This window comes from Gadus macrocephalus, chromosome 14 (genome assembly GCF_031168955.1).
Source record: "Gadus macrocephalus chromosome 14, ASM3116895v1".
Taxonomy (NCBI): Eukaryota; Metazoa; Chordata; class Actinopteri; order Gadiformes; family Gadidae; genus Gadus; species Gadus macrocephalus.
The window spans coordinates 25,487,242-25,498,088 of NC_082395.1; the positions used below are offsets into that span (position 1 = coordinate 25,487,242).

The 10,847-nt window shown below is 41.7% G+C and overlaps 2 protein-coding genes across 3 annotated transcripts; both read left to right on the forward strand.

Moving 5' to 3' along the window:
* Positions 1 to 1,188: 1,188 nt before the first annotated feature.
* LOC132472164 (uncharacterized) lies at positions 1,189 to 4,182 on the forward strand. Of its 2 annotated transcripts, XM_060071645.1 has the most exons (6): positions 1,189 to 1,695; positions 1,780 to 1,883; positions 2,464 to 2,496; positions 3,275 to 3,354; positions 3,458 to 3,672; positions 3,906 to 4,182. In XM_060071645.1, exons 1-6 carry the CDS (start codon positions 1,543 to 1,545, stop codon positions 3,948 to 3,950), a joined length of 630 nt encoding a protein of 209 aa, XP_059927628.1. In that variant the 5' UTR covers positions 1,189 to 1,542; the 3' UTR covers positions 3,951 to 4,182. The 2 variants fall into 2 exon arrangements, with proteins under 2 accessions (XP_059927628.1, XP_059927627.1); XM_060071644.1 differs by having other exon boundaries at positions 3,458 to 4,182.
* Positions 4,183 to 4,344: 162 nt separating this feature from the next.
* LOC132472163 (uncharacterized) lies at positions 4,345 to 5,663 on the forward strand. Its single transcript, XM_060071643.1, has 2 exons — positions 4,345 to 5,106; positions 5,273 to 5,663. Exon 1 carries the CDS (start codon positions 4,382 to 4,384, stop codon positions 4,868 to 4,870), a length of 489 nt encoding a protein of 162 aa, XP_059927626.1. The 5' UTR covers positions 4,345 to 4,381; the 3' UTR covers positions 4,871 to 5,106; positions 5,273 to 5,663.
* Positions 5,664 to 10,847: the final 5,184 nt, after the last annotated feature.

Below are 10,847 nucleotides of genomic sequence, written 5' to 3' on the forward strand. Positions count from 1 at the left end.
AAATTTTTCCGCACAACTTTTTCAGCTTTTCAACACTAATCACCACACTGGCTCTGCCCTAAAACAGCGAAGATCTCTTTATTGTTAAACCCGATTCTGAAATACAATTTTACCAAGTTATCCACACATCCATTGGATTCAGTGCAGGCCCTGTGGAGCGGGGCCTGCACAGGGCCTCAACTATCCTCAACATTTCGAGTTTAATGTCGACTTTAAAATCGACCAATCGAGATTAAAGTCGACATAATATTTCAACTTTATTCTCGACATTTCGAGTTTAATCTCGAAATGTCGAGATTATGGTCGACATGACATTACAACTTTATTCTCGACATTTCGAGTTTAAAGTCGACGTGTCGACTTTAATCTCGTCACGGTAAAAATATTTATTTTCTTCATGTGTGGCCCTACTACTCCGTCGTAATTTACACTATTGCAATTCATATCATTATTAAAGTTTTTCATCTTATTCCGTAACTTTTTGGCTCACTAACTTCAGAAGTTTTAACCATTTTACATTTAGATGAATAGGCCTATGTTATGGCTAGGAAGGGCTGAAGTAAAAAAAAAAAATTGAGCGTGACTTTTTAAAGAATCCACTGGTTAAATGTAAATATATATATATCAATATATATTATTTATATAAATATAAAGGTTAAATATGCCAATAAAGATGTCAGGCTACTAGCTGGCTATCATGAGATCATGTATTTATTTAGAAAAGATATTACCAGTTAAAAAGCATATCCCATGATGCAAAAGTATTTTGCGTGCACATTAGGGCTGCCACCTGAAAGTCGATGATTCGATCAGTCGGGAACCCCCACAGTCTTTATTTTTTTCTTTGTCAGTGGTGTGCATTAATAAAACCTATTAATATTTAACTAAAAAATTAACTACAAATATTTAATGTGGGTCCCGCCGTTTTATTTTCTTCAAAACAGGGCGAGAACATTGATGGCGGAGCTGAGCCAGCTCCTGCAGCAGTATGGACCACCTCCTGCCCCCTCCCTGCCTCAGGCCACCCCACCTGCCTTCCCCTCCCTGCCTCAAGCCACCCCACCTGCCTTCCCCTCACTGCCTCAAGCCACCCCACCTGCCTTCCCCTCACTGCCTCAAGCCACCCCACCTGCCGTCCCCTCCCTGCCCCAAGCCTACCCACCTGCCTTCCCCTCCCTGCCTCAAGCCTACCCACCTGCCTTCCCCTCCCTGCCTCAAGCCACCCCACCTGCCTTCCCCTCATTCCCCTCCCTTCATCAACTCAACCGCCCTGACACTGTTAGGGCGGGTCTTGGAAGGCTTTTTCAGCCCTACAAAAAAAAGAAAAAAGATTTTGCACAACCATGGGGGCATAGGTTTTTTTGTTGTGCCTCTACAGTCCAAATTCAAATTCCAACGGTAGAGGAGACCTCCAGCCTCCAGGCAGCTGGCCTTGGAACAAAACAAGTCATCTTCCCAGATGTGCGATGCACATCTGGGCAATTCATTGCAGTCTTAGAAGATGTTTTTCCACCCCTAAAACTAGCGGGAGGATTCAAGATCATGAGGAGCTGCCGCAGCAGGGATCTGATTGTCATTCCTATGCCTGCAGGGGGCTATACAGTGAGCTTTCTGAAAAACAACAGCAGCCTAAATAAGGCAGTGGCCTATATAGTCCCCATACAGCATAACCTCACTTTAAAGGAGGTTGAAAATGTAAGAAATACCTTATAATCTCTCTTTTGTTTACATGTTAAATTTAGCTGTGATACACCATAATTTCTGTACATTACATTTAAGGAGGACGACGTGGGGCATCTCTACCCTCAGGAGATGTGCTGCAGGTGTAACTCTGCAGTTCCGTTGCATCTTTTGCAGAGCCACCTGCAGAACTGCAACAGCAGGTAAGCAAATGTCACTATTCCGTTACTTTTTCAGTTCCAGTACAGATTTTTTTTAGTGAGCATGGGTGAGCCAAAGCTAAACTTTTCCTACGTATAGTTGATTAAATGACAATCAATCATCTTGGTTGGTGGTTCTTATTATTATGCACTCTGATAGTGTTGACTGCTGTGACTAAGAAAATCTAATGTTGTTAATACACAGCCAAGGCTCTGTAAACTTGTATGTAGACAAAGGGTATGTAAACAAAGGGGCCCACCATAGCTGGCAACATGCCTGTTAACATGCAAGTTTACAGAGCCAAGGTGTTGTAATAACAATGTTGTTTTGTTTAGCACACACACAGTAAGGACAGGTACCGGCTCATGAGGAGATATTCACAGATTTTGACATAGTGATCTTCACAAGAAACGTTCTCCACAATAGCTGACTCCACCCTTAAGAAGAATACAAAAATTAAATGTTTTGCTTGATAACATTTACACAGCCATGTATATTTATACAGTACATCTCTTTTAACACAACTTTTCATACATAACCTGTCATATTTATGTTAATCTACATCTTTGTTATGTTCTGTAGCATTGGAACAATGGGGACCGACTCCAGCAGGACGTGAGTAAAATGTGATCGACATATTATTTTTTGCTCAAGATAGATTACAACGTCACAGAAAACATAAGAGAGGTCATTAGGGATGAGAATCGAGCGCCGGTTTCTATTCAGAACCGGTGCCCAGTGAACCAATTCTTTGAAATTGTCAACAAACATTCATTTTTTTGATAAGATAAGATAGTCCTTTATTAATCCCCCATAGGAGAAATTCGCAGTGACCAGCAGTACAGTGGGAAAAGAGAGTGCTACAAGAGTATGCATACAATAAATGTACCAATTTGAAATAAAATATAATTAAACTATTAGAATAAAGATAACATACTATACTACATGTAACTCTCAGTTTTTAAGTGACTTGTCTATTAAAAAAAAAATATGACTTTGAGTATAAATGTAAATGTGCCAATGTGCAGAGGTTCCTGAGGTAATGCAATTGAAATAGCTAACAAGGTTTAACTAACAAGGTTATCAAGGCTACTCTTACACCTCACCTCCACAAAAAACAACAACAATATTTCTCTTTCCCCTTGTGTCTATCCGCCAACCATCTCAGTACCACACTAGAACATGTGTAGGTTTCACAGGACAGAAAGTCCAACAACAGGTCAAATCATTATTAATCTAAATTAACACATTAATTTGACAGCCCTAATTATTATAATACAGTGAAGAATCAAAGGACTGATTATGATTAATATCACATGAAATGTGTTCTTTTTAAAAACAAGATTTGAACTATACTATGTTGTGTGCTTGTTCTCTTTTTTGTGTCATTAAGGACTATTCAGCAGCAGAGCACATGGTCCATGAGGATTTGCCTGTTGCAGAATCATCAGTTGCTTTTCAACTGCCGGCAAGGTAATAAACAAATTAGTCTTTCATGTTCTATTAGATGAAGGCTCATTGTATTATTAAACCAGAATCCATTTGACTTTGTTGTTGTTTTTCATGTGTTTTTCAGCTGAACCTGTTAAAACATGGCAGGTTCCAAAGGGCCTGACTGCTGCTGGCTTTGTCGCATACTTAAAGTCAGTTTACCCCCAAATGGAGAGGAGAACATTTCAGTTCTGCAAAGTTAACCGCCATAGGGTCCTGATCTCCCTTGAGGAGAAAACCCCTGAACAATTACGGTCCAGTGGAGTGTTGGGTCGTTCGGCTCTATATATTCGCCCTGAGGTTAAGTATTGTTCTTTATTGAATTTTTCTGTTGTTGTACAAAATAGATTAGATAGATAGAGAGTGAGTTCCAAGAGAAAATAATTAATGGTGTTTTCCCTTTCTCTGCACAAAAGCATACATGAGAAATTGTCATGCACTTAGTAATGTATTTGAAGTGCACAATACAAATAAATTATAACTATTGTTTTGTGTGTAATCTCACCCTTTATGCATCTGGAACATCAAATCAGACAAGTGATGAGGATGAAGGAATGCTGGTAAGTTTACTTAACTAAGCTGTTATTATCTGTGACATACAGTAAATGAAATAGTACAATAAACTGGCAAATAGTAAATTAGATACCACCTTATAGTAAGGATGACAAATTTATCCAGTAAATCAAAATTATTTTCTCTCCATAGCCAACATACATCATTTATGATTAGAAGGCATATGTATTTAATTCACTAAAACTTCTGAAGGGTTAACAGATTGGAAAGTATACTTAACTGTGTGCACCCCAGTTAACAAGGTCCAGCATTTTTTTAACTCTAGTTATGTTTACAGGACTTGTCTGATGGAGAAGTAGACCTGACCCAGGATGAAGAGCAAACGGTAAAGCAAGCGAGATCTAAGAGTTATTCAAATTAAATCTGCATGTGTCTGTAGTTGGTTTGTTTGTTCAAATATATGTGACTGATTTTGCTGACCACACACTATTATTTTATGTTTATAGCATTCACCCATTGCAGTGACGAGGGTGGCTGCATCCCCTTCTCCACCCGGCTCATCTCCACAACCCAGATCCCCTTCTCCACCCAGATCCCCTTCTCCACCCAGATCCCCTCCTCCACCCAGATCCCCTTCTCCACCCAGATCCCCTCCTCCACCCAGATCCCCTTCTCCACCCAGATCCCCTTCTCCACCCAGATCCCCTCCTCCACCCAGATCCCCTTCTCCACCCAGATCCCCTCCTCCACCCAGATCCCCTTCTCCACCCAGATCCCCTCCTCCACCCAGATCCCCTCCTCCACCCAGATCCCCTTCTCCACCCAGATCCCCTTCTCCACCCAGATCCCCTCCTCCACCCAGATCCCCTCCTCCACCCAGATCCCCTTCTCCACCCAGATCAGATTCCCTGCAAGGCATGAAAAATATCTTGCAGGCACTACGTGCAAATGTAGCCGAGCTGACCCCAACTGCAAACTGTTTTAACGTAGTTAGGTCAGACATTTTGCAGAGTGCAATTAGAACAGTACAGAGGAGGGCATTTAACCCGACATGTAAAATAGATGTGGTGTTCATGGACACACTAGACGGGTCCAGAGAAGGTTCCGTCGACACTGGGGGACCAACAAGGGAGTTCCTAACCCTTCTGATGAGGGCAATTCTGGCATCCAGATTCTTCGTTGGACCAGAAGACAGCAAGCACCTAAGCCTGGATTCCATTGGTATGTTGACGACAGGACAGTGCAGACACACAAAAAAATGGCCCAAACATGTACAAGGTAATAAGATATCCTAGCAAAGTTATATTGGTTTTCAACCTCAGGTACCAGTACATTAAAAAACTTTGAAACTTTCCTACAACATTTAAAATGTTGTTTGTACTTTCAGGACTTAACCGGGGGACCTATGTCACCATTGGCAAGATGATCGCCATTTGTATTGTCCATGGAGGAGTGGGGCCCCATGTCTTTTCAGCGAGACTGCTCTGCCAGCTCACAGGGGAACCAGCTCCCCCTGTTGATGTGATGGAGATCGATGACGAGGAACTGAGGAGTCAGATCCTGAGGGCAAGTTACAAATGAATGAAAGAAATATTCCTCCTTTTGAAGACCATATAATAATTTGCTTGCACAGTTCAGATCATTAATGGATCCACCTTCAAAAATATGTCAAGTTATTTGAACATACTGGTTGTCTAATACATTTTAACCCATTTGATGGAACTTAATGGTCATAGAGTTGTGTCATTATTTCTTAAGGACTCAATAACTATATTTTCCTTACAGATCAAACAGGCATCATCCATACTGGAGGTCCATGCTGCTATAGCCAGTGCGGCCTCAAATCTGGCGCTATTGGGATCCCTGACGGTTATCAGAACGATGACAGACAGGGATGAGGTTGTGGAGTCTGCGCTAAAGTTCTATTTGGACAACCGACTACATGTCCCTCTCCAACAGTAAGTGTTTATCATTTTAGCCCAATATGTAGATTCATTTAATATGAAAAGTGTCTGCTTAATGCACTGCATAAACCAGGTCAAGCAGGTAGGGAGGGTGTTACGCCCCATTCTAGGGGCCTAGGACGCAACATGAAAAACCCCCACCTTCCCCAACTCCCAAGTAGCCACGAGAACACACGTTATTCAGTTTTAACCGAAAACAGGATTTATTCACACAATATTATCAACGTAAGTAAGGTAGGCTTCAGAGTGGGGCCAGTCCAAAATAACAAACCAAACTTCCCTATCTGAAACAAAATGGACAATCAACAATCAACTCAGCTCCCTTTCTAATGAAAACAAGAGAAAACAATACACACCGAAATAGCAGCCCAACCCTACTATTTCACAGAGAAACTTCTAAACTGAAATACAGGACTTAGTAAACATGTGGCTTGTTGGAGGAGGATGGAAGTGTTGGCTGCCACGGTGGCCATCTTGACTCCTTTTATTCCTGTTGGGGTTTCCTGCCTCGGCCAATCACCGTCCCCGGCCGAAATGAGTGGACCAATCCCCACCCAGGAATGGCACACTCCTATTTACATAGGAGATCGACAAGAAACACAAAGCCACACACACAAACGCAACAGAATGCAAAAACTACGGCCACAGTCGTAACAGTGGGTTATACAGGAGATCACTTACCAGATCGCTCCCCTACTCCTGACATTAATTTTTCCTTTGTTACTTTGAGTAAGGTAGGTTTTCATGGGATTTGTTAAAACAATGCCAAATGTAATTATTCCACGACCCTAATCTTTTAAAATAATGTTTTAAACCTAAAAAGGCACTGTTTTCCTATTCAAGTAGTAATGTCACTAATACAATCTTTTGGAATTTCTTTCAAAGATTGCGGCAAGGTTTGGAGTGCTTGGGGGTGCTGCAGGCGGCAGTAGGGAGCACTGCTTTTAGAAGGCTGTTTTCAGGTGGACCCCCTGCCCCACTGACAGCAGAGCAGGTGATGCATATGTTTGCAGTCAACTACTCGGTTCGAGGGAGCTCACGCAGGTCAGAGGAGGAGCGGGCAGTTGGCTACTGGAGGGACTGGCTCATCGATGTGGAAGGTATGCATACTTTGGTAACTTGAAATGAAAAATGGGAATTGATGAAATAGGGCATGGCAACCAACTGTGCCTGAGGACGTTTAAGTTTCATCAAACATTGCGCCCACTGCAACGAACACCGGAGCCAATATGGTACGCGCTCTATCCACTACGCCCGATAGATTGCCTTCTTAACTGAGTTGTTCATAGGGAGCCTAGCGGTGTACAGACTTCTGTCTTGCTTTTATCCCGTCAGACATTTTGGTCCACAAAAAAAAATGTAGGTCACAGAAATCCCAACATTTGCCTTGAGTCATTATATTGACTGAAGTCTTATCTTTTACATTGCAGGTGGAGATGCTGTTTTGGTGGTGGAGGACACGGAGAACAGAGTGACGCTGAACCAGCTCCTCATGTTCGTCACTGGGGCAGACAGAGTTCCTCCCCTGGGATTCCCAGGAGAGCCAACTATAGACTTTTTGCACACTGTCACGGTCTTCCCGGAAGCAAACACCTGTGCTATGATTCTAAAGTTGCCGCTACACAACACATTTGAATCCTTCTCTGATGCAATGATATCAGGAATCATCCAGTCCCCCTGTTTTGGTTATGCCTAATTTTTTGCTGCTATTTAAACTTTTTTTTGCATGTTTTGCATCTTTAAATATGTTGTTTTGCATGTTCTGCATCTTTAAATAAACAATGTTCCAGTTCCACGTTTTTATGCTTTGCCAGACCCTTATTGGATGACTACAATCAAAGCTTTTGTTTGGCCGTCTGCCAAAATAATACATGTTGGCTTACAACTAGTGACTACAATGAAGTCTTCTATCAGCCCAATAATGTTTTTCTTCTTTCTTGCCTTCTCAAATTCAACATTTGTATGGTTAATTATCTGCTGTCGAAGCACAGATTCTGTTGAATGATCGATGCTTAAAATTTACTTTGAAACACAGATAAATGCGGTTGTTAATTCACAAATGTTTTCTGTTTCATCAAAGAAATTCCATTGTGATCATTTACATTGTTGCATTGATTTATATATTAACTACAACTTTTGAAAAAGAAAGTGAATAATATAGCCTAGGGGGGGTAGAGGCCTGGGGGGTATTCCACGAACGGACGTTTAACAAACAGAGTTAACGCTGAACTCTAGGTTGAGTGAGCCTGTGGCAACTAAACCAGAGCTGTCGGTTCCACGGCACCGGTTATGCATTAGTTCAATCAACACAGGGTTGGTTAACACAGGGTTGTGCGCGTCCACGCCAAACCTATAAAGAAGTAATTTATGGATCATGGAAACCCTGATCGAAATGGGGAAACGGGCCGCTTGAAAGTGAAAATGTCATGTTGTCCTGGGAACCGGATTTTCAGTTCTAAACAACCGAACGAGAGATGGCGAGAGATGTGTCGTTTCTTTCAAAATGAAAATAAATCAATATCAAGAGGTGAAAATCACTACCAATCGAAACATGTCGAGGCGTTAATGTATTCACTGCACGCTACTGTGGAGAAGGCTATTTAAATATATTAAAGATTTGCGTGAGAATCTATCTCTCCAGCAAAAAGTCATCCGGATATAGCCGTGGTCTTATAAATCTCTCCCGGTGGATTGCACGAATAATCGGCGCTCCGGTATCAACAGGGCTCTCATCAAAAGGGCATGCCATTGTGAACACATGGACTCTGCGGTGAACGCAGCTTTAAATCCCCAAAACCGGGTTATGTTCCAAACATAACCTGCACAAAACCTGGTCCGACCAGGTTTGATTCAGAGCATATGTTGACATACCGTGTTCATTTTGGAACGGAAACCCTAGGGTTACCCCAAACCCTCGGTTCATTTGCCCGGTTATGTGATAAAACCGGCTTTAAGGAATAGGCCTACCCCTATGAAGTGACATCATGCCCATACAATCATCAAAACATTTTTTAGATCCGTTTTAAAACAGTTTGTCTTTTTGACGCATAAAAACTAACGTTTTTTATAAAATGTCATCAACTTATTCATCAACAAGTCATTAGATATATTAATACCAGAAAATAATGAAGAAAAAATTATATATATAGACTGGGAATCGAACCCCAGTCCCAACGGCGGCGGCGTGCATAAGCTACGCCGCCGCCGTGTGGAGAGGATATGCACGCCGCCGCCGTTGGGACTGGGGTTCGATTCCCAGTCTATATATTATTACGTAGTTCTTCAAGGAAAGTGGTCAAATCCAAAGGAATAGCTTTAAAGAGACTTTATTTAGTATAAAGTATTTTCGGTATGGTAAACTGATACTCTGAAGCAAGGAGAGATTGAAGATGTGTCTAAGCACGTGCGAGCGTTCTCCTAGCTGATCAATAGACCTATAACCCTGTCCAATAGCTACCGGGAGAATTCTAGCGATCTCTCCCCCGTGTCTCTGGTGTTATCAGCTGTGTTCGAAATCGTTCCCTATACACTCGTTCCCTATTCCCTATATAGTGTACATGATTTAGTGCACTATATAGGGAATAGGGAACGAGAATTCGGACACTACGCTGAACATTTCTAAACGTCATTTGCGTCAGTAAATGCGCCGGGTATTTGTGTGACGCAGACAGATGCGCCCACATCATGGAAACATACCAGGCACTCACTCTCGAGGAAAGCTGGAGGTTGTATTGATGTTGAATGTTACATTTCCTTGTTCAAGTATTTTTTTTATTAATTTTGAATGTTAAATATTCTATGTTAAATCCCAAATAAATTGTTGACATTTCTAAACGAAAGCCGGAGACTCCATCATTAAATGTATTAGTTTTCGCGGTTATTCAGCTTCTTCTTCTCCTCCGGAAAAACACGACCGCATTGCATTGTGGTATACGGGAGTAACATGTAGGGAACATCGTATGTACCCTATTTTAAGTCCACTATATAGTGGACCACTGAGAATTCGAACACCCTACAAAATGGCGTGCACCCTATTTAGTGCACTACATCCATGATAGGGAACGATTTCGAACACAGCTATCGTCTGGTCTGCAAGACCCGGAAACAGTGCGAGGAGCCGGTGTGACGTATAACCCAGGCCCCCAGGATAGGCATATACTTCCGCAATCCACCCGTGCTCAGAGGCCAAGCCTGGTATTGCAGCTGTTTTAGCTGGGAGTGGACGGGGGTCCGTCATTTCATGCGGCCCAGAAGTAGATATCGCCGTCCACTCCAATACAAGTGGGGAACAGGATTGTGTCTCCGCAAGAAATGTCTGGATATCAATCAAAGGCTCATAATTATATTTCTACCCTGTTCTAAAAAAATTAAAGTTTTTTCTTTTCAAAACGCCTCCTCAAGCGTTTCATTAGCAGTTTACGTTGGGTACGCAGCTGAAAGGAGCCGTACTGAAACAAACGGCTCCATGCTATGGACATATTTTGTGTGTGCACGGCTCCATTAACTTCCGAATTAAATTAAATTCCGAATTAACTTCCATTAACTCCATTAACTTCCAAAGTCTGAGATTTGTCCTTTACTTGACATGAATGGCGTTGAACACGGATATATAACACACATATCATTGAAATAGCTGGAACAGGCACGCACGTATTGATTACCTGAATGATTATGGGAGACCTACGTAATTTTCATAATATTGTAAATTGTCTGATATTAACATTTCAGTTGCGTTGGTAGGTATTTCATTTTCATTTGCTTGTTTAGCTATGTATGACAGGGTTATGGTTAGCTATGTATGACAGTTGACAATGTTGGTGTATTACAATTCAATATTTGGGTAGGCTACTCCAACTTCGTTGCTGGTCGATATGTAAACATTTACTTTTATATAAATTATTGATTGCATTCTTCGTAAAATAGTTAGTTGGAAGGAATCTGTTTCTTAAGCAATAACATTGAACTGAATTGTTTAGGCCTACATACGTTTACTATGTT